At 44.5% G+C, this 23,845-nt stretch overlaps 2 protein-coding genes across 5 annotated transcripts in view; one reads left to right on the forward strand and one right to left on the reverse strand.

Moving 5' to 3' along the window:
- LOC118395519 (LON peptidase N-terminal domain and RING finger protein 1-like) overlaps positions 1 to 14,774 on the forward strand; it is a 22,881-nt gene extending 8,107 nt beyond the window's left edge. Inside the window, exons 2-11 of one of the 2 annotated variants that reach the window (XM_052464454.1) lie at positions 90 to 205; positions 5,054 to 5,176; positions 7,657 to 7,866; positions 8,087 to 8,321; positions 8,849 to 9,066; positions 9,370 to 9,491; positions 9,826 to 9,984; positions 10,796 to 10,958; positions 11,385 to 11,537; positions 12,717 to 14,774. In XM_052464454.1, the coding sequence (XP_052320414.1) occupies positions 90 to 205; positions 5,054 to 5,176; positions 7,657 to 7,866; positions 8,087 to 8,321; positions 8,849 to 9,066; positions 9,370 to 9,491; positions 9,826 to 9,984; positions 10,796 to 10,958; positions 11,385 to 11,537; positions 12,717 to 12,875 (1,658 nt within the window). In that variant the 3' untranslated portion in view covers positions 12,876 to 14,774. The remainder of the gene's footprint in view (positions 1 to 89; positions 206 to 5,053; positions 5,177 to 7,656; positions 7,867 to 8,086; positions 8,322 to 8,848; positions 9,067 to 9,369; positions 9,492 to 9,825; positions 9,985 to 10,795; positions 10,959 to 11,384; positions 11,538 to 12,716) is intronic. The other variant, XM_052464455.1, reaches the window with a different exon arrangement.
- A 263-nt stretch (positions 14,775 to 15,037) lies between these two features.
- cabp4 (calcium binding protein 4) overlaps positions 15,038 to 23,845 on the reverse strand; it is a 30,831-nt gene continuing 22,023 nt past the window's right edge. For all 3 annotated transcript variants that reach the window (XM_052464458.1, XM_052464456.1, XM_052464457.1), the window contains exons 7-8: positions 19,790 to 19,937; positions 15,038 to 15,315 (exon numbers count right to left, since the gene is read on the reverse strand). In XM_052464458.1, the coding sequence (XP_052320418.1) occupies positions 15,287 to 15,315; positions 19,790 to 19,937 (177 nt within the window). In that variant the 3' untranslated portion in view covers positions 15,038 to 15,286. The remainder of the gene's footprint in view (positions 15,316 to 19,789; positions 19,938 to 23,845) is intronic.

Here is a 23,845-nt window from a genome sequence, read left to right on the forward strand (position 1 = left end):
TTGTCTGAAATTTAAAACTTTTCTATTTTTTTTAAATCAAATAATTTGTCTCTGCTCTCCTCCTCTTTCCTTCCCTCCTCTTTTCCCAGATCCTGGGGATGATGCAGTGCGGTGGTCACGGGTGAAGGCCTACACCGGGCTCCAGCAGTACCGATTGGCCCTGGAGGACGCTGAACTCTGTCTTCGCTCTGCCCACTCTGCAGAGGTAGGTTACTGGATCAATGTGGCAAACTGTGTGTTGAGTTCAGTAGGCACAAGTGTAGAAAAAAAAAATATTTAGGAAATTAAAACAAATGTTATCGGAGGTTTTAAGTTTGCTGAGGCCTACTTCATTCACTTGTCTGCTCCCCAGCACTATCATTATCCTTAGTACTTACCAGGCACCCTGTGGCACTTTTAAACAGGAAACTAGAAGCCTATAGCTCCGGTTATATCCTCCACGCTTTTTACACTGTGTGATGCGTCATGGAGGGAAAGTGGAGGCTGATTAGTGGCTCAGTCAGGTCTAAATGTGTTAGCAGAGCCATCCTGAATACGAACCGGTAGGATATATTTTAGGATGTCTTATCGCTATAAACAGCATGGTTCACTATGTCCTCTAATTCTATTTTTAAGTCTTGATAAATTATCTAATATCACTGTTTAACCTTCCATACCGTTGGAATTTTTTTCTGTTAATCTAATGTTGATTTGTTTTTCCTTTACGTAATTTTTTTTGATGGAGGGTTCAGATCCTCTCATTTGGGAGTTGTGCGTTTGTTTGTTACACATTTGGTCACACTTTCTTTTCACTTTTCACTGTACCTTGAGCTATTTTAAGGGTCCAATGCAGATGTTTTTATTTTAATACCAAATCATTTCTGGGTTAAAAATTAAGAGCATTTACTGTCACTGTTTTCAATTAAAATGGGCAAAAATAATCTAAAATAGTTTCTTAGCAGCAATTTCACAAGTGAGAATTTTGCTAAGACTGTCTGGGAGTGGTCTGAGTGGGGAGGGGAAATTCTGATAACTCGCTGTTATTTGCAGAGAGGTTTGGAACTCTCCTTTCTTATAGGTCTTCTAACTCATTTACAACCATGTGATGTCACCAGGCAGGCCAACACTCCATTCCACCAAGGCTGAAATTTCAGGTGGTCTTTTCAAACCGCTCTTACTCTCAAAGGGCAATATCATAATTTTCATAATTTGACAGTATTATTCCAACCTCATAGTGTGGAAATATACAGTGGGGTCTGAAATTTACCTCCTTGAAAAAGATGAGCAATAATGACTATAAAATAACTAATAAAAATACTTAGCTATATTGTATGCTCAAATAAATTGGGAAATTATAATATTTTCTATTAATACAATTGCTCAGAGAAAGAGATTTTGTTTAACAATATTTTTTCTCTCAAATGGTAACGGTCAAATAATCTTTAGACCGTTACCATAAATACTCTTATAAATAAAGTAGTCAAAAGTTTAGTATTTGATCCCATATTCCTAGCACGAAATTACGACATCAAGCTTGTGACTCTACAAACTCTACAAAATGTATTTGCAGTTCATTTTGGTTGTGTTTCAGATTATTTTGTGCCCATTAGAAATTAATGGTAAATAATGTATTGTGTCATTTTGGAAGGACTTTTATTGTAAATAAAAATATTATATGTTTATGAACACTTCTACATAAATGTGGATTCTACCAGGATTACGGATGACCCTGAATGAATTGTGAATAAAAATGTTTATTTATTTTGCTACGGGTGGGTGCTGCTTTGGTGACCAGTGAGCTGAGATAAGGCAGGGCTTTACCTAGCAAAGACTTAGATGACCTGAAGCCAGTGGGTTTGGCGATGAATATGAAGCGAGGGCCAGCCAACGAGAGCATACAGGTCGCAGTGGTGGGTAGTATATGGGGCTTTGGTGACAAAACGGATGGCACTGTGATACACTGCATCCAATTTGCTGAGTAGAGAGTTGGAGGCTATTTTGTAAATGACATCGCCAAAGTCAAGGATCGGTAGGATAGTCAGTTTTACGAGGGTATGTTTGGAAGCATGAGGGAAGGATCCTTTGTTGCGAAATAGGAAGCCAATTCTAGATTTAATTTTGTATTGGAGATGCTTAGTGTGAGTCTGGAATGAGAGTTTACAGTCTAACCAGGTATTTGTAGTTGTCCACATATTCTAAGTCAGAACCGTCCAGAGTAGTGATGCTGGACGTGCGGGCAGGTGTGGGCAGCGATCGGTTGAAGAGCATGCATGTAGTTTTACTTGCATTTAAGAGCAGTTGGAGGCCATGGAAGGAGAGTTGTATGGCATTGAAGCTCATCTGGAGGTTAGTTAACACAGTGTCCAAAGAAGGGCCAGAAGTATACAGAATGGTGTGGTCTGCGTAGAGGTGGATTAGAGAATCACCAGCAGAAAGAGTGACATCATTGATGTATACAGACAAAAGAGTCGGCCCGAGAATTGAACCCTGTGGCACCCCCATAGAGACTGCCAGAGGTCCCGGACAACAGGCCCTCTGATTTGACACACTGAACTCTATCTGAGAAGTAGTTGGTGAACCAGGCGAGGCAGACATTTGAGAAGCCACGGCTATTGAGTCTGCCGACAAGGATGCAGTGATTGACAGAGTCAAAAGCCTTGGCCAGGTCGATGAAGAAGGCTGCACAGTACTGTCCTCTATCGATGGCGGTTATGATATAGTTTAGGACCTTGAGTGTGGCTGAGGTGCACCCATGACCAGCTCGGAAACCAGATTGCATAGTGGAGAAGGTATGGTGAGATTCGAAATGGTCGGTAATCTGTTTGTTGACTTGGCTTTCGAAGACCTTAGAAAGGCATGGTAGGATAGATATAAGTCTGTAGCAGTTTGGGTCAAGAGTGTCCCCCCCTTTGAAGAGGGGGATGACCGCAGCTGCTTTCCAATCTTTGGGAATCTCAGACGACACGAAAGAGAGGTTGAACAGGCTAGTAATAGGGGTGGCAACAATTTCGGCAGATAATTTTAGAAAGAAAGGGTCCAGATTGTCTAGCCCGGCTGATTTGTAGGGGTCCAGATTTTTCAGCTCTTTCAGAACATCAGCTGAATGGATTTGGGAGAAGGAGAAATGGGGAAGGCTTGGGCGAGTTGCTGTTGGGGGTGCAGTGCTGTTGACCGGGGTAGGAGTAGCCAGGTGGAAAGCATGGCCAGCCGTAGAAAAATGCTTATTGAAATTCTCAATTATTATGACTAAACTCAACAATGAAACCGTTATGAAGCCAAGATCAATGATATAAAGAATGATGGAAAAAAAACTTTGGAGTACTTTAAATGAAATTATGGGCAGAAAGGCAAATCTAACTCTTATCTTTTATTGAATCAGGTGGCTTATTCATCACAAAACCATTTGATGTTGCCAATTATTTTAATAATTACTTTATTGGTAAGGTGGGCACACTTAGGCAGGAAATGCAAACAATGAACAGTGAGCCACCGTATTCATGCATAAAAAAACAAATAATGAAAGAAAAGCATTGTAAGTTCGAATTTTGTAAAGTTAGTGTGGGTGAGGTGGGAAATTGATTGTTATTGTCATATCTTTAATATGAGCCTCGAGGAAAATATTTGTCTTCGGGCCTGGAGTAATTCTCCTACTCAAGCGGCCTTTACTGGTTCTATGCTGTCAGCTTTTTACTTATTAATTAATTGATTTTATTTATTTAACCTTTATTAAACTAGGCAAGTCGGTTAAGAACAAATTCTTATTTACAATGATGGCATATAGATTTAATGGTTGTAAAGATGGGGAAAGGTCTGTCTGTAATAAAGAGATGCTCTGCTTTTTTGACACCACATTTCAAAAAGCAGGTCCTTCTCAGGCTCTAGTTTTATCTTATCGTGATCATTGTCTAGTCGTGTGGTCGAGTGCTGCAAGGAAAGACCTAGTTAAGCTGCAGCTGGCCCAGAACAGAACGGCACGTCTGGCTCTTCATTGTCATCAGAGGGATGATATAAATACTATGCACGCCAGACTCTCTTGGCTAAGAGTTGAGGAGAGACTGACTGCATCACTTCTTCTTTTTATAAGAAAAATGAATGTGTTGAAAATCCCAAATTGTTTGCACAGTCAAATTACACACAGCTCGGACACACACACTTACCCCACCAGACATGCAACCAGAACAAATTCAAGAAAGCGTACAGTATTATATTGAACCCCATTATTGCATGGAACTCCGTTCCATCTCATAATGCTCAAATGAACAGCAAACTTGTTTTTTTTTAAACAGATAAAGCAACACCTCACGGCACAAAGCCTCTCCCCGATTTGACCTGGATAGTTTGTGTGTGTGCATTGATATGTGCATTGATATGTGTATTGAGATTTTTTTTTGATTGACGTAGTTCTGTCCTTAAGCTGTTCTTGTCTATAATGTTCTTTATTATGTCATGTTTAGTGTTTTGTGTGGACCCAAGGAAGAGTAGCTGCTGCTCTTGCAACAGCTAATGGGGATCCTAGTAAAATACCAAATTCTCTCTCTCTCTGTCTCTCTCTCGTCTCTCTCGTCTCTCTCGTCTCTCTCGTCACTCTCGTCTCTCTCTCTCTCTCTCTCTCTCTCTCTCTCTCTCTCTCTCTCTCTCTCTCTCGTCTCTCTCTCGTCTCTCTCTCGTCTCTCTCTCGTCTCTCTCTCGTCTCTCTCTCGTCTCTCTCTCGTCTCTCTCTCGTCTCTCTCTCGTCTCTCTCTCTCTCTCTCTCTCTCTCTCTCTCTCTCTCTCTCTCTCTCTCTCTCTCTGTCTCTCTCTCGTCTCTTGTCTCTCTCTCTCTCTCTCTCTCTCGTCTCTCTCTCGTCTCTCTCTCTCTCTCTCTCTCTCTCTGTCTCTCGTCTCTCGTCTCTCGTCTCTCGTCTCTCTCTCTCTCTCTCTCTCTACCATTCTCTCTAGTGGTTCACCCTCTGGCTGTCGTTCAATTACAGCATTGTCCAGTTGAAATGCAGCGACATAACCAGACATCTCCCAGAGTCTCCACTTTGAAGTCTTACACTCATTATAACCCCGTCCCTCTCTCCCTCTCTCCAAGGGTTTCTACTGGAAGGCCAAGGTGCTCCAGGACATGGGCCAGGTGGACGACTCGCTGCAGGTTTTCCTCCACTGCCTGGCCCTGGACGAGGACTTCACCCTGGCAAAACGAGAGGTGGAAATGGTGAGAGAAGGAGTTGGGAGGGAGAGTGATGTTGTTGTTGAACTAATTTTCTTTGGCAATGATGGTTAAGTCCCCTTACTCTTCCTGGAAGCTTTGGGACTTGCCATGAGTGAAAGGAGATATTGTATCTTCTCAATGTCTTTCTTTTCTTTGTGAAGAGTTTGCTCTGTTGAGCCAAACTTCTATGTGTATCAATGATAGACCCCCCTATCACAAATGGCAGTGCCTAAGTTTATAAACTAGAATAAATATATATTTAAAAAATGTTTATCTCTAGGAGCGTTTGAAGTTTAGACCCCTTAGCGCCATAGTTAGTTTCATAAGAAGCCATTTGCTCTCTGAGTACCCCCTTTTGTCTTACTTAAGCCATGCGTTTCCCGGGTACAGATTTGCTTACCATCCATGAAAAGGAACACTGTGTGCCTTCCTTTGCTGATGGCCTTGCATCGGCTAGCGAGGTTATTACCCGTAGCATGGGCCTAATGGAATCAAGCCCTTAGGCTTGGATTGCGTGAGAGATGGAACATACCGGGCTGACAGCGGCCTTAATAACAAACTCACATTATTTATAGAGAAGCGTCTGTTTTTGCCGGTGACGGAAAATGTAGTGACTATGATATGCACTGTGAGTTTTGCTTCCATGATAAGGTTCAGTTAAGGTTCAGAGGGCAGTAAAGCGTGTTTTTTGTGGACACCCTGTTGAAAAAGAGTCGGAGTGGGCCTATCCGTCGTTTTGCTTCTCTGTTTGGTTACACTTTATTCTCCTATTACCACTTGTATCTGTTTGGTATGTGCTATAAAAGTACTTGGTAACAGTTGGGACTTTACGTAATTTGTTACAATTGAAGCGCCATGACGAAGAAGTTAAGTCTTGGGTAGTAATTAATGATAATATATTCACTAATTAACGTGGCGTCTCAGTTAAAATTAAGCGTTACCACATCCCGACTTAGACTCCCATGTTTTTGGAGCTGTGTTTTTCATGCAATTTCTGTAATCAACTGACACAAGTTTACTTTCAAGTGAGTCGGCCCTCCTGTAATGACATAAACCGCCATCTTCATCCCAAATGGCACCCTATTCCCTATACAGGACATTACTTTTGACCAGAGGCCTACGTCGTGCGCTATGTAGGGAATAGGGTGTAACTTGGGACTGAGATGAAGTGCTGTTACGTAAGTCCGAGACACTGTGGACCGTTGTCCGATCTCAATCGCTGACGGGGGTTTCCGATGTGAAATGTCAGGGGGACCCTGGTGGAGTGTCAGGTGGAGGGAGGGGGGGGGGGCCCTGGTGGAGTGTCAGGTGGAGGGGGGCCTGGTGGAGTGAGAAAGTAGGCCTGTGTAACTTTGATCGTGTTGTTGACGTGCGGATTTGCGTCCTTGTTGTTTCCCTCTTTAGGAAGAGCTTTGTCTGGCTGAGTTGTTGAGTGCAAAAGGCTTCTCTTTCCCCTCAAGATTGTCTGAAACCTGCTCTCACGGTGTGATTGAAAAGAGCTATGTGGGATTGTCTGTGTGGTGTTTGTGCCTGTGTGCCTAAGCAAAAGGTGTGTTTGTGTTTTCTTTAACTCCTCTAGCCTGTCTCATGAGGTGCTAAACAAAATGGGGCTTAATACAGCTCCTTTTTAAATGCTGATGTAAACACAAATTCCCCATCTTGTGACCCTGGATGGTTCCCCAGGTTAGCAGATACAAAAGTTGGCCGTTTTGTGTGTCTGGGAGTAACGGGGGAATGGATGAGGATTAGATAGATTTTAAAGCGATTGGAACGGGGCCCGGGGGTTCGTCAGCATCTAATAACATGTAATGGACTGAGAGAGTGAAAGAACACAGGTGGAACACAGAAGAGGAGGTGAATAACATTTATATATATATATAGGACGAGAGGGATTGGGTGGAGGTAGAGTGACAGAGTGCAAATTTAACCTTTTTTTGTTTGTTTTTGATGTCAATCATGTTATTGTGAAGCCAAGGGCAAATTTCCACATTGTCTGGACAAGTAGTTTTTTTTTTTCCTACGTCTAAACCCACGTTGGTGCCAGTGGTCACTCCCAGTCTTGGCCAGCCACTTTACTGCATTGCGGGCTAGTCGGGGGGACACATGCTTGGCATAGCCTAGCCTAGCCCCCCGGCTTCAAGACCTTAAACTTAGCCTCTAACTACATCTCTGTCTGACTGGAGAGGGCATTCCTAGATAGAGAATGACCCTTGCCTCACGTCTTGTGTCCCCCTGCTCTGTACTGTGTAGTGTCCGTGTGAATCTGTCAGGATGTTGTGTTACTTTGTTATATTATTATTGTATTATTACCTTCTTCTTGAACTTGGCTTCTAATCCACTATTTTTGGGGGATTTTCTTTATACGCTGTTCATGTGAATCGTGTTATAAGCTCCTTGTGATCTTAGGCTCCGATTCCTCCATATTTGTCCGATTTCTCTATCCAGTTGCACTGCTCCGATGGCTAACGCAATGTGTACCGCAGATACTGTGCGACCTGCTGTCTCCGGCCGGCGAGAACGTGAAGGTGGGCCTGAGGGAGACGGCGCAGAGCACATCGCCTCGCCTGCGTAGTAAAACTGTGGTGGCGGACGCCCAGGCCAGAGCCCAACAGCATCAGGCCGAACACCCTGCCCTGCTTCAAGTCCAAGCTCGCACTTCGTTGGCACACCCCAGCCCCGTCGCACAACACGAGGTACGCTAACTGGCGCACTTGATACAGCCCTGAATCACTAGGGCGGTCTTAAAAGTTTCCAAAGTCAATTATGTTTTGATATTTGTTGATTTGATATTTTGTGTTATGTTCATTTTAAAATGCATCAACAATGTCGAACACTCCTTTTAACTTTTTTTAATTCTCTCTCTCTCTCTTTCTTTCTCACACTTCTCTTCCCCCCTCCTCTCTTTCCGTCCAGAAGCCGGGTCGCTCCGGGAGCCTGGAGCGTTCGGGCCTCAGCCGCGGTCACTCGATGCGAGCCCACGGGCCGGGCCTGGGTCTGGGCAGCTTGGATGAGGGTCTGAAACGTGTCTGCTCTGCACCCCAGCTGGGGGACCAGGAGAAAGGGGTGCTGCTGAAGAGGAAGCTGTCGGCCTCCGAGGGCGGACCCCACGTCGTCTACAGCCACGGGAGCAAGCATAAGAAACAAGGAGGTGGGAATCAAGACCGCTGCTAGTATGTCGTAATTAGAAAGGGAATAGTTAAGCTCAGGGATATTCAACCGCGGGCAGTTTTTTTCCTTTAGCAGATGGTCTGGGGAACGGAACATAATTACTAATAATTTGTAGACTGCATATTGACCTCAAGAAGCCAGAACAGATATAATGTCTGACTGAAACATGATCATTTCAAACCTTGCTTCCATTTGTATATGATCAGATAACTTTGGGGGGCGAAATAAATCCACCCACGGGCCAAATTCAGCCTGCTGGCCGCCTGTTGGGGAACCCTGGTTTAGCTTGAGTGCTGGCTCTTTACATTGTTTTTAAATTGGATTCTTCCTGGGTTATAGCAACTAAAATATGCACGCCATGTATATCAGTGGCATGGCCGGAACCGCCACAGTGTCAATTAGCAGCGGCCCCATAAGCCACTGCCAGGTACCTTTGCTGTGTCTGTGTTTGCATGCGTACTTTGGGTGTGTGAAGTGCTTGACGTTCTCCTGCTGTTTCCTCTGTAGGGGCCTGTGGTATTTCGAGCCAGAGAGCCTCAGCGCGCCCTCACAGAGTCGTACCCAGGGACCTACTGGACCCCAACGACCTGGAGTGTTCCCTCTGCATTAGATTGTTCTACGAACCGGTGACCACGCCGTGCGGTCACACCTTCTGTAAAAACTGCCTGGAGCGCTGTCTGGACCACACACCCCAGTGCCCCCTCTGCAAGGAGAGCCTCAAAGAGGTAAGAGGAGACCACCACCAATGACCACTCAGCGCCTGCTTTTCTTAGAACTGGAAGGGAGTCCTTAGTTTCACTAAGGTTACGTCTCAAATGGCATCCTGTTCCCTATATGGGGCACTACTTTTGATTGGCCCTGGTCAAAAGTAGTGCATGAAATAGGGAACATGGTGCCATTTGGGACAGTCCCTAAGACAATTAACTTGGGGAAGACCTCTTCTTAAAGGGCATGTCCTCAAAAAGGAAGCTTAACCTTAATCTTCTTTCCTTCCTCCTCTCTCGCTCCCTCTCTTTCTCTCCCCCCAGTACCTAGCAGCCAGGAAGTACACAGTCACCAGTGTGCTGGACCGAGTGATAAAGCAGTACCTGTCTGAGGAGCAGTCGGAACGGCAGAAGACTCACCTGGAGGAGACCAAAGAGCTCGCAGAGTGAGTTGTGCTCCTCACATGGAATTCTGACATAGAATTAACCTAGAATGTCCATTCTGGTAATTGTATTGCTATGGCCTCCGGCTTCTCTCTGAACCCTTTTCTCTCTTTCTCCCAGGTTGTCCTACTTTAAACAGTAAATAAATGAATGCAGAAGAGATCATGCAAAACACACACAGCAGACAGGTTTACCTAATGTTAGCACTGACTGTTAGATGGAATTCTATTTATATAGATTTTTTTTACTTCGTCTTTGGAATGCAAGTCACCCTTGAATCACTTTGACTTGTGAGAGAGACTCAGCATCATCTAACTCTCTCTCTCCCTCCCGCAGCCTGACGAAGAATGTCCCCATCTTTGTGTGCACCATGGCCTACCCGACCGTGCCGTGCCCCCTGCACGTCTTCGAACCGCGCTACCGCCTCATGATCCGCCGCTGCATGGAGACCGGCACGCGGCAGTTTGGGATGTGCATCAACGACGCTCAGAAAGGGTAGGAACGGTGGCGCCCCATACAAGCACCTGCTGACGTAGGCAATCGCACCCACACATTGACACGTAGACACTCACTCAAATGCGCACGCACACACACACACACACACACCATTCTGATGCGCACTAATGCGTCACCTACTGTCACCTCACCCTGGACAACAGTTAAAAGGCGAGAGGGATGGGGCGGGGCCTGCAGATTTATGAAAATACTAGCTAATAGGATTTTGACTGAATCAAATCTTCAAATCAAATCCAACTTTGAAGCCTCCTCCTGATGGAAAAAGACCATTCAAAACATTTGAATGAGATTTAAGCATGTCTATATGCTAATATTTCTGTGTTTCAAGATGCCTTAGGCTACTGTACCTTCTCTCAAATGAGTTGAATGCCGACGTTTGACTTGACTATGCAACGGCTCTGTGTAAGTTCACTTAAACGAAATAGGCCATTGACAAATCACTGCAATCGACTGCTTTCAATGAGCCAGTACCTTTTCACAATGCTTTGATTGGCTGTCTGATTTGACTATGCAGCGACCATGTGCAATATATTTGTGGTCCTCTTCAGCTCAGTTGGTGGAGCTTGCCGCTTGCAATGCCAGGATAGTTGGTTCGATCCCTGGGACCACCCTTACGTAAAATGTATGCAGGCATGATTAAGTCGCTTTGTACAAAAGCGTGTAATTATGTGTAATTATGTATGCAACTTTATTTTCGCAATATCGATAGACCAATATAGACCATTGGCAAATCACCTCAAAATGACTATATGATTACAACAAAGTAAAGTTCAGAATATTCCCGTTTCAGATTTGTGGAGTACGGCTGCATGCTGATCATCCGGAGCGTCCACTTCCTCCCAGACGGGCGTTCCGTGGTGGACACCATCGGAGGGAAGAGGTTCCGGGTGCTGACCCGCGGGATAAAGGACGGGTACTGCATCGCCGACATCAAGTACCTGGAGGATACCAGGGTAAGAACCCATGTTCTCTTACCTGAAAATACTGGTTTGGATTTTTTTTTTTAAACGATGGAGTTTTTTTATAAAGAAAGGATCACAAAATAATCCTCTATTATACAATATAAAACACAAATAGAGATAAAATGATATTGAAATCCATTTTCCATAGGTGTGAATAGCTTGATAATAATTCCCACTCACAAGTTTAGCACAGCTTGAATTAGCCTAATGTTTTAATTTAAATAATCCACTTTTCATTTCATCATTCACCCTAGAAGGCCTCCTGTAAAAACAAAATAGTATTTTAGTTTATCAGAGGCCATTTGTCCATGGATTATGGTTCGTGTGGTGTTTTGGTGAATCCTACACTGCAATCTATGCTTTCAAACCTAATGTCCCTCTTGTATGGTTAAAATGAGTTGATTGATTGATTGACAGGTGAGCGACGACGAGGAGCTGACACAGCTGCAGCAGCTGCACGACGTCGTTTACGAACAAGCGCGAACCTGGTTCCAGAACCTCAAGAACCGCTTCCGCAACCAGATCCTTCAGCACTTTGGCGCCATGCCCGAGAGAGAGCCCGACATCCAGGTATGAGCTAAGACACAAACCGCATCCCATCATATAGTGTTCCCCCTCTCCTTTAGGGCTCACTATAGCAAAATGTTTTGCAACAGAGTATGAACGTGATTGTTTCTTATTGGACAAGTTCAGTTAGTCCCTCCCTGTTTCAGGCTTTCTTCCATTTGGTCCTTAAATTAATTTCGACCCAGGTTTACAAAACAGGAAGTAGCTCCTCCGTTAATGCGGTGTTAGAGAATGGTGTGGAGTGTCGCTCCCATAGAAACATAATCTCTTTCTATGGTTTCTCCACTGATCTAGAATAGATCATTGTGGGTAATTCTTAACTAATCCTCTGGAGGAAGGTGTCGACCCCTTATCCTCTACACTTACGTCACAGACACACACAGATATACAATTGGAGGCGCAATATCCAATGGAGGCATAGCATTTGTCATGGAACATTTGGAATGGTACAGTTATATAATTGGGATAATGTGTGGCTGGACCCTGGCTATATATGGAGATACTAGGATTAATGATGAGTGTCTGGGGATGAACCATAGTTAAGAATAGATTACATTTCCGCTGCGTGGGTGTGTGTGTGTGTGTGTTTCTATTAAGAAATGGTTTGTCATACCTGTGTTATATGGTCTAATATACCACGGCTTTCAGCCAATCAGCATTCAGGGCTCGAACCACCCAGTTTATAATAAACAACATGTAACTCTGACACAGCAACATCCAATACATGGCAGATTAGGTTCAAGCTGCTTAAGATGCAAGCTAATTCACCACATCAGTCATTTTCTGAGATTCTTGGCTCAGTTATAGAACAGCCTATTTAAGATACCGACTCTCTAAATGAGCTGCTACATCTTGTAAATCTAAAGTGTCTCCATTGTATCTGTCTGATGTAAGGCATGTACTGAACTGCGGCTGACTCGCGAGCCTCCTTATAGATCTGAAATGATTGGATAGGAGTATCCAATATGGCAATTATTCCACCTAGTCTTTCAGATGTCACGATAGTGTTTAGATCTATGCAATCACATTTGTTTGTTCTGTGACCCCTTAAAGCCTTTTGATTTTGTTGGTGGCCCAGCAACGACAAAAAAACAATTGCCAACAAGCCATTGTCTGTCCATTGTTTTGGATGAGTGATATCATGCTTCTGGTCAGTGATTTTCCTTTCCTCCTCTCTTCCAGGCGACACCCAACGGTCCGGCTTGCTGCTGGTGGCTGCTGGCCGTGCTGCCCATCGACCCTCGCTACCAGCTGTCGGTGCTTTCCATGACCACGCTGCGCGAACGCCTGGTCAAGATCCAGCACATACTCTCCTACCTGCAGAGCATCCCCAACGAGTAGAAGAGTAGAGTTCCACCTGACCACCGCTACTTCTTACATCCTGGTTCCGACACCGTGTACCTCCATACCACATCTAACAACACAAGACTCCCACGACTCCGTACATCGGATGTCGCGATTTATTACTGCTGAGGCATCCCCCACAAGACATCCGTGAGACATCTGGACAGTGAGACGTCAATGAGACATCCCACTGAGAAGACAGAGTCACACAACACTTCTACGACACCAGCAAGATCCCAGTCACATAAGCAGCTAGCTTTAGCAACACGACAGCTAGCTTTAGCAACACGACAGCTAGCTTTAGCAACACGACAGCTAGCTTTAGCAACACGACAGCTAGCTTTAGCAGCACGACAGCTATCACATACCAGCTATGTTCATCAGCGAGAATCCACAGACTGCTGAGAAATCAGCCGAATTCTAAGAATTGGTCTTATCTCTTGTAATGACGCTTTCTCTCTCCAACCTCCAGGGGCGTTCTTCTCTCTGGTTTTTGGTAGGCTGAGATAGATGTCTCTCTTTCTCTCTCTCTCTCTCTCTGTGATGTTGGTGATGTTGGCCACTGTCAGCTTGGTTACGAGAGAGAGAAATTGGTGAAGGAGATGTCTCCGGCTGTCTTGTCTACTCAAGACGACCCAAGCAGCCTCTCTATTCGGTCACTGTTGAAGGGTAGAATGGAGGGGGCGGGTGGTTGTGTGTTTGTTTCTATGGGTGGACGGTGCTTCTGTGCAAATCCCAAATGCTGAAATTGAGTCTGTCCGGGGGGGGGACGACAAAAAAGTGTGAATCTGACTCTTCCAGTCATTAAGCCCCTCTGTCACTTCTCTCTATCGACTAAACGCACAACTTCCTTCACCGCTGCCACCTGGTGGTGGTGGACCCTGGTGAAAAAGAGAGCTTCCCCCCTTTTTTTATGAATGTCTCCCAATTTTTTTACTTTGACATAAATGTTTTGTTTTCTTCCAACACTTCAGAAAGAAAACCCTTGTGGCAGCCATTTTGTCCAGTCTGTAGTATAGCTACAGATGTTGGACTGTGGTCTCGCGACGCTCCCAAGTTCTGTTCTCTTTAAAAGTTATTTTTTTCATGGCTGAAAACAAGGCGCAATTAAAAAAAAAAAAAATCCAGACTTCCAATATACATGAATTACTCTGTATTGTTTTTGTTGTCGTTTCTCAGTGGATACGAACCTCTTGAATCCCGATAGCTTAGGAAGCGTCATTGATTTTGCATTGGGGATGTTTCCCATTCCGAGTTATCAATTCTTGAGAGAAACATCAAAAGTCATCCATGTGACTTGAGTGATGTATTTCCTATCTCTCTTCTAAGCCAAACCTGTCAACTTCCTGTTTAAATTCAATGTTAACTGAAGTCATTTTTAAGGACAGATATATAAATATATATTTTGACAGTATGTTTGTATGTACAAAATCACAAAAGGGGAAACTTGCAATATTGTGACACAGTGAAAAGGAAAAAAACACTAACCAATGACCTGCATTCAGCACTGCAAGGGTTAAAGGTCACCCTGTTGTCAAGTAAAAAGCAGTCACCTACCTTTTGTAAAAAATGTAAAAAAGGACTAATATAGGTGAATATATCCGGGGTGGTCGATTTCAGACTAATTTTTGCCTTATACCATTTTAGCGTTTTGCTTTGAATGGCACAATGTGACGGCTTGGTTAGCATTCATTTTGCCGTACTAGTAATTGTGATATTTGTGTTAATTATTTGTCATTTCTTTAGCCGCGTCATGGCCGAATCGTTCACAATGTGTATAATGTATGTCAATTTCGGCTTTGTTTTTCGTTTAAACCATTTTGTTTTTGGACAGATCATGCTTTCTCTCGAATGTTTAAATTATCAATTTTCAATAATAAATGAACTTTTTTTTCACCTCGAAGCCTCAAGTGGTATTATGTTAACGTATGGACTAAATGTAACCTATGAATGTAACGCATTGTCAATGTAACCATCCCGATCCCAGTGTTATGCATTGGGTGTTAGTTACGTCACCAGGAAACGCTTGCAACATTCAGGACATTCTGTTCAATTGGTTGTTCAGAATGCTTCCACAAGGTGGCGACATAGCTCTTACATAGCAGTGGTGAGTCAATGCAACACTCGTCTTGTTTCATAACTCATCCTTCGCCCTCTGCTGCATTGCTTAAACCAGTTTATTGTAAATCATTTTAAAAAGGCAACAATTTGACCTAAATTATTATCTTACAATCTAAGTCTTTCCACTAGAAAATCATTCAGATCTAAATCTTCTGAATATGCAAAATCGTTTCATACAGACATTATGCACAATGCTACAGGAAATTGACACAAGAACTGTGCCACTTGTGTGGAGATCCAGACCTCATCCAGGGCGTCTTGCTAGTTAGTCTGACGGCTGAGGCAGGCTACCGCGACGACAGCATCATGACAAACTCTGCAGGGGGGAATAGACAGACAGCACCAGATCCCATTGATTAGAACCAGGGGGCAACACAAGACACAACCACATGTTTACATCCTGCCCTCATTAAAATGCATTGGATGCCAGTAGAACTCACGGTGTGATGATAATAACAATGTCATTTCCATTCCGTCCGCAGTTAATTAAAAAAGACAGGTGGGTGGGGGGGGGGGACTATTTTAGTTTTGAGGGTGACCCTTGATTTTACAGTCCTATATGACAGTCATTTTTACAGTAGTGTCTGTGTTCCACAGACCTTGTGTTCAGAGGGCACTGGATAGTAATACAGAGAACTCCAGTAGGTGTAACGACCTAGTCATTCCTTAGTTAAAGCTAGGTAGAGAGTGGGGCTGTAAAAGAACCAGTGAATTTGGGTCCAATTTTTGAGTTTCCAAATCGATCCCCAGGCCCATACACCTACCTCCCACTGGCCCCAGGCACTTGTATATCTGGACGATTTGGACAGGTATGAAGCAATATGCTGTAATCTAACACCCAACCTATTACAGGGCATATTTCTTAAGCACACCTGACCACCCATTGGGTCCATAGGTGTGCATAGGGTTGATTTAGATTCTATATGGGTTGAATCGGAATTCATCCCACAACCTATAATAATAATAATAATATATGCCATTTAGCAGACGCTTTTATCCAAAGTCATGTGTGCATACATTCTACGTATGGGTGGTCCCGGGAATCGAACCCACTACCCTGGCGTTACAAGCGCCATGCTCTACCAACTGAGCTACAGAACCACTAACCTGGTCTCAGAACATTTCGTAGAATTCTGTTCGGGATTCCAACACACTGCTTTTAGTATGATATGTTACGTTCGGCGTGGTTACATCAGAAAGATTGTTACGTTAGAAGGGGTTGGATGGGTTGGTGTCTAATGGGAATGTCTAGCAACCCGATGGTTGCTAATTCAAATCTCCTCACAGACAACTTCACCCTCCGATCCAACAGGTCCCAGACGTGCTCAGTGGGATTGAGATCCCGGCTCTTCGCTGGCCATGGCAGAACACTGACATTCCTGTCTTGCAGGAAATCACGCACAGAATGAGCAGGATGGCTGGTGGCATTGTCACTGCAGGTAGCCTAGTGGTTAGAGCGTTGGGCCAGTAACCGTAACAAGATCAAATCCCTGAGCTGACAAGGTAAAAATCTGTTGTTCTGCCTCTGAACAAGGCAGGTAACCCACTGTTCCCCCGGTAAGCCGCCATTGTAAATAAGAATTTGTTCTTATCTGACTTGCCTAGTTAAATAAAGGTTAAATAAATAGCACATTTAAAAATAAATTGTCATGCTGGAGGGTCATGTCATGAGGGAGGAGGATGTCCTCCCTGTAGCGCACAGTGTTGAGACTGCCTGCAATGACAAAGAGCTCAGTCCGATGATGCTGTGACGGACCCTCCACTTCCAAATGGATCCCGCTCCAGAGTACAGGCCTCGGTGTATGTAACGCTCATTCCTTCCACGATAAATGCGAATCCGACCATCACCTCTGGTGAGACAAAACCGCGACTCGTCAGTGAAGAGCACTTTTTGCCAGTCCTGTCTGGTCTAGCCATGGTGGGTTTGTGCCCACAGGTTGACGTTGTTGCCGGAGATGTCTGGTGAGGACCTGCCTGACAACAGGCCTACAAACCCTCAGTCCAGTCTCTCTCAACCTATTGCGGACAGTCTGAGCACTGGTGTAACAAGGGAAGTTTTTTATTGCCTTCCTGTACCTGTCGTGCAGGTGTGATGTTCGGATATATCGATCCTGTGCAGGTGTTGTTACACGTGGTCTGCCATTGCGAGGATGATCAGCTGTCCGTCCTGTCTCCCTGTAGCGCTGTCTTAGGCGTCTCACAGTACGGACATTGCAATTCATTGCCCTGGCCTCATCTCCAGTCCTCATGCCTCCTTGCAGCATGCCTAAGGCACGTTCACGCAGATGAGCAGAGAACCTGGGCATCTTTCTTTTGGTGTTTTTCCAGAGTCAGCAGAAAGGCCTCTTTAGTGTCCTAAGTTTTCAGAACCGTGACCTTAATTGCCAACCATCTGTAAGCTGTTAGTGTCTTAACGACCGTTCCACAGGTGCATATTCATTAATTGTTTATGGTTCATTGAACAAGCATGGGAAGCAGTGTTCAAACACTTTACCATGAAGATCTGTGAAGCTCTTTGGATTTTTACGAATTATCTTTGAAAGACATGGTCCTGAAAAAGGGATGTTTCTTTTTTTGCTGAGTTTATAATATAAATTGTATAACATATCCTACAAAATCAGTGACGGACATCCACAAATGAATACATACCATACGAACCATACTATGTCATACTAAATGGAGTGTTCTGGTTTTACTTAATCATCCAAAATGCTCTGAGGCATCCCATCACCCCTCTCACAAATCTCCCTTCCTGTCTAGCTGCCCGTTTCCTCCTTCCTGTTTCCCGGACTGTACATTTCTCGAAAACAAATTGGTTAACCGAGCATGACCGATCTCACCGTGTCACCTGCACCCTCAGCATGCCTCCCATCTGTCGATCAAACATCAATCTATCCCACCTGTCAATCACAACATGGCTCCAGCCAGTAGTAGCCATCAAACAACCATAGGCAGGCCCCATCCATCCCATCATTATTCAGTCCCTCTGTCAATTCTGGTTACATTTTCCATTACGCTTCTTTAAGGCCTTGGCTGTTGAATGACTTTTAAGTAGTGCACTATGTATGGAATAGGATGCCATTTGGATCTCACACAATGTCTTGTCTTCTAAACTTCAACAATTGATTTATCGAGATGCCTGGAGGGCCCAGTAAGAGGGATAGGCTAGTTGTATCGCCCCAGGGGCTAATTGTTCATAATGCGTGGGCCACCTGCTTATTGATCCCCTGCTACCGCAGACACTCCCGTCCACATGTTTCCAATTATTATTATTGATTGGGACTTCGATTGGCTTGTACAAACACAAGCATGCATTTTTTTTTTTGGTGATGGTGGGCTTACTGAGGGACATGAGACAGGTCTTGTTTTATAGTAATTGAGACGTGTGTGTGTGTGTGTGTGTGTGTGCGCTGGTTTGAAACCGTGTGAAGTGTGGCGTCTTTGAGCAGTCCTAAGGTGTGTGTGCCATGTGTGGACCCGCGTCTCCCACAGGAGTAACCGTCTCAGACCAAAATAAAGTACTCCCTTGGTCTGAGAGCAGACTCTAGTTTTGAAGTTCGCAGGCAGGGCTACTTCATCACGTGACCATGAGCAACCCGATTCATGTCCACTACAATCACACCTACTTCCCCACGAGAGACTGCCCCACGTTGGGAGCCAGTGTAATGTGCAGGATATGAACCCGGGTCTCCCACAGGTGTAACCAACGTTTTAGACCAGGGATCATCTAGATTCAGCTGTTAGCTGTTTTTTCTTCTTGAATGGATGGTCAGGGGGCTGGTTGCAAATCACTTGTAGACTGCAAATTGGCCGCAATAAGCCAAAATAGATATAATATTTGACTAAAACTTAATAATTTCAATCCTTGCTTACATTTGTATATGATCACATATCTCTCTCTTATGCATAGAACAGATTTCCAAAATTAAAATCAGTTTTACAGTATTTTATGTCCAACCAAAAATAATAATACAATTTTTTCTTTTTTTCTCAGGAAAAACAGGGTGCCAAATAAAATCACACACGTGCCACATTTGACCCGCGTGCCGCCAGTTGTGGAACCCTCTTTTAAACAATTAGACCAGAAGGAAATTCCATTTTGGTTTAACGGCAGACACTGCTTTTTAAGTTTGCAGGCGGGGCTACCTCATCATGTGACCATAAGCAGCCATGCACGGCTCATGTCCGCAATATGTGCAATATAACGATTACCTTAGTGCACTGCTGATGAGATTGGATTGGGTTATCTATCCACACACCTTACATTCACTGTCCTAATCTCTGCTCTTTCCTCCTCTCCCCTCCCTCTCCTATCCTTTCTCATCTCCTACCTTGTCCTCTCTCCTCCCTCATCCTCTCCCCTTTCTTGACCCTTATCCCCTCTCCCATCCCCTCTGTCCCCCTCTCCTAAAGCCCCCCCCCATCCCTCATCCTCTCCCCCTTATCCACCTCCCCTCTGTCCCCCTATCCTAAAGCCCCCCCATCCCTCATCCTCCCCCCCTTATCCCCTCTCCCATCCCCTCTGTCCCTCTTACCCCCTCCCTCTCCTAAAGCCCCCCATCCCTCATCCCCCCTTATCCCCTCTCCCATCCCCTCTGTCCCCCTCTCCTAAAGCCCCCCATCCCTCATCCTCCCCCCTTATCCCCTCCCCACCTCCCCTCTGTCCCTCTTACCCCCTCCCTCTGCTAAAGCCCCCCATCCCTCATCCTCCCCCTTATCCCCTCTCCCATCCCCCTGTCCCCCTCTCCTAAAGCCCCCCCCCATCCCTCATCCTCCCCACCTCCCCTCACCGTCAAAGTCTATGCCGCCGTCCTTGTTGAGGTCGATATCCTGGAGGATCTCCTCCAGCTCGCCCTTCTTCAGCTTCTCACCCAGCAGGGCCTTCATGCTGTCCTTCAGCTCCTCCAAGGTGATGCGCCCATCTCCGTCGCTGTCAAACTGGAGGGGGGGGATACCCCATAATGAAAAAGTGAAAACGTGCCTTCGGAAAGTATTCAAGACCCTTTACTTTTTCCACACTTTGTTAGGTTACAGCCTAATTCTTAAATATATTTTTTCCCTTATCAATCTATGAACAATAACCAATAATGACAAAGCAAAAACAGTTTTTTTGAAATGTTTGCTCTTAAAAATGGAAATATCACATTTACATAAGTATTCAGACCCTTTACTCAGTACTTTGCTGAAGCGCCTTTGGCAGCAATTACAGCCTGTAGTCTGAGTCTTCTTGAGTATGATCATCAAGGATTTCTGTACTTGGCCCCGTTCATCTTTGCCTCGATCCTGACTAGTCTCCCTGTCCCTGTCACGGAAAAACATCCACACAGCATGATGCTGCTACCACCATGCTCACTGTAGGGATGGTGCCAGGTTTCCTCCAGACGTGACGCTTGGCATTCAGGCCAAGAGTTCAATCTTGGTTTCATCAAACCAGAGAATCTTGTTTCTCATGGTCTGAGAGTCATCAAGTGCCTTTTGGCAAACTCCAAGCGGGCTGTCATGTGCCCTTTACTGAGGAGTGGCTTTCGTCTGGCCACTCCACCACAAAGGCCTTATTATTGGAGTGCTGCAGAGATGGTTGTCCTGCAGGGAAGGTTCTCTCATCTCCACAGAAGAATTCTAGAGCTCTGTCAAAGTGACTATCGGGTTCTCGGTCACCTCCCTGACCAAGGCTCTTCTCCCCCGATTTCTCAGTTTGGCCGGGCGGCCAGCTCTAGGAAGAGTCTTGGTGGTTCCAAACTTCTTCCATTTAAGAATGATGGAGGCCACTGTGTTCTTGGGGACCTTCAATGCTGCAGACATTTTTTGGTACCCTTCCCCAGATCTGTGCCTCGACACAATCCTGTTATCAAATCAAAATCAAATCAAATCAAATGTTATTTGTCACATACACATGGTTAGCAGATGTTAATGCGAGTGTAGCGAAATGCTTGTGCTTCTAGTTTCGACAATGCAGTAATAACCAACGACTAATCTAACCTAACAATTCCACAACTACTACCTTATACACACAAGTGTCAATGGATGAAGAATATGTACTTAAAAATATATGAATGAGTGATGGTACAGAACGGCATAGGCAAGATGCAGTAGATGGTATCGAGTACAATATATACATATGATATGAGTAATGTAGGGTATGTATTACATTATATTAAGTGGCATTGTTTAAAGTGGCTAGTGATACATTTTGACATACATTTTTCCATTATTAAAGTGGCTGGAGTTGAGTCAGTATGTTGGCAGCAGCCACTCAATGTTAGTGGTGGCTGTTTAACAGTCTGATGGCCTTGAGATAGAAGCTGTTTTTCAGTCTCTCGGTCCCTGCTTTGATGCACCTGTACTGACCTCGCCTTCTGGATGATAGCAGGGTGAACAGGCAGTGACTCGGGTGGTTGTTGTCCTTGATGATCTTTTTGGCCTTCCTTTGACATCGGGTGGTGTAGGTGTCCTGGAGAGCAGGTAGTTTGCCCACGGTGATGCGTTGTGCAGACCTTACTACCCTCTGGAGAGCCTTACGGTTGTGGGCGGAGCAGTTGCCGTACCAGGTGATGATACAGCCCGACAAGATGCTCTCGATTGTGCATCTGTAAAAGTTTTTGAGTGCTTTTGGTGACAAGCCAAATTTCTTCAGCCTCCTGAGGATGAAGAGGCGCTCCTGCGCCTTCTTCATAACGCTGTCTGTGTGGGTGGACCAATTCAGTTTGTCCGTGATGTGTACGCCGAGGAACTTAAAACTTAATACCCTCTCCACTACTGTCCCGTCGATGTGGATAGGGGGTGCTCCCTCTGCTGAAGTCCACAATCATCTCCTTTGTTTTGTTGACGTTGAGTGTGAGGTTATTTTGCTCTGACATGCACACGGTGGGACCTTATATAGACAGCTGTGTGTCTTACCAAATCATGTCCAATCAATTGAATTTACCACAGGTGGACTCCAATCAAGTTGAAGAAACATCTCAATGATGATCAATGTAAACAGGATGCACCTGAGCTCAATTTTGAGTCTCCATAGCAAAAGGTCTGAATACTGATGTAAATAAGTATTTCAGTTTTGTATTTTTTTTAAATGTGCAAAACATTCTAAATTCTTGTTTTTGCTTTATCATTATCGGGTATTGTGTGTAGAATGCTGAGTTATTTTATTTTAATAAATCCATTTTAGAATAAGGTTGTAATGTAACAAAATGTGGGAAAAGTCAAGGGGTCTGAATACTTTCAGAAGGCCCTGTACATACAATAAGTATTCACACCCCTGTGTCAATACTTTGTAGAGGCGTCTTTGACAGTGGTTGAAGCTGTGAGTCTTTCTGGGTAAGAGTCTCGAAGGTATTTTTTTTGTGTTGTATTGGATTTCCACACGTTGTATTCAGGACAAAAAGTGATTTGCTTTGCCTTATTGCAAACAGGATGCATGTTTTGGAATATTTGTATTCTGTACAGGCTTCCTGCTTTTCACTCTGCCAATTAGGTTAGTATTGTGGAGTAACTATAATGTTGTTGATCCATCCTCAGTTGTCTCCTATCACAGCCATTAAACTCAAACTGTTTTAATGTCACCATGGGCCTCATGGTGAAAACCCTGAGCGGTTTCCTCCCTCTCCAGCAGCTGAGTTAGGAAGGACGCCCGTATCTATGTAGTGACTGGGAGTGTTGATACACTATCCAAAGTGTAATTACTAACTTACTCAGGAATATTCAATGTTCACTTTTTTATTTTTTTTATTTCCACCCATCTACCAATAGGTGCGAGGCATTGGAAAACCTTCCTGGTCTTTGTGGTTGAATCGGTGTTTGAAATTCACTGCTCGACTCAGGGACCTTACAGATAACTGTATGTGTGAGGAATAGAGACGAGGTAATTATTTAAAAAAATCATGATTACCACTATTATTATCACACACAGAGTGAGTCCATGCAACTTATTATGTGACTTGTTAAGCAAATGTTTACTCCTGAACTTATTTAGACTTGCCATGACAAAGGTGTTGAATACTTATTGACTCAAGACATTTGAGCTTTTCATTTAATGAATTTGTAAAAAAATAAAAAATAAAAAAAAGCATTATTTTGCATTATGGTGTATTGTGGGTTGTCCAGTGAGGTTGTAAATCACAGCTGGCCTGGTACATTGTTTGCTGCTTCCACCCATTCGGGATGTTTCAGTTTCAATGACTCAATATTTTGAGAGAAAGAAAACGGACGACTGTAACTAAGGCTGGGAATGTATTAAACTAGCAAGGGCTATCAGAAGTCACTCATAACCTGGCTAGTACCTGGGTTGGCGCCCCCCCTTGGGTTGTGCCGTGGCGGAGATCTTTGTGGGCTATACTCGGCCTTGTCTCAGGATGGTAAGTTGGTGGTTGAAGATATCCCTCTCGTGGTGTGGGGGCTGTGCTTTGGCAAAGTGGGTGGGGTTATATCCTTCCTGTTTGGCCCTGTCCGGGGGTATCATCGGATGGGGCCACAGTGTCTCCTGACCCCTCCTGTCTCAGCCTCCAGTATTTATGCTGCAGTGGTTTATGTGTCGAGGGGCTAGGGTCAGTTTGTTATATCTGGAGTACTTCTCCTGTCTTATCCGGTGTCCTGTGTGAATTTAAGTATGCTCTCTCTAATTCTCTCTTTCTCTCTCTCTTTCTCTCTCTTGGAAGACCTGAGCCCTAGGACCATGCCTCAGGACTACCTGGCATGATGACTCCTTGCTGTCCCCAGTCCACCTGGCCGTGCTGCTGCTCCAGTTTCAACTGTTCTGCCTGCGGCTATGGAATCCTGACCTGTTCACCGGCCGTGCTACCTGTCTCAGACCTATTATTTGACCATGCTGGTCATGTATGAACATTTGAACA

This window comes from Oncorhynchus keta, chromosome 16 (assembly GCF_023373465.1).
Source record: "Oncorhynchus keta strain PuntledgeMale-10-30-2019 chromosome 16, Oket_V2, whole genome shotgun sequence".
Taxonomy (NCBI): Eukaryota; Metazoa; Chordata; class Actinopteri; order Salmoniformes; family Salmonidae; genus Oncorhynchus; species Oncorhynchus keta.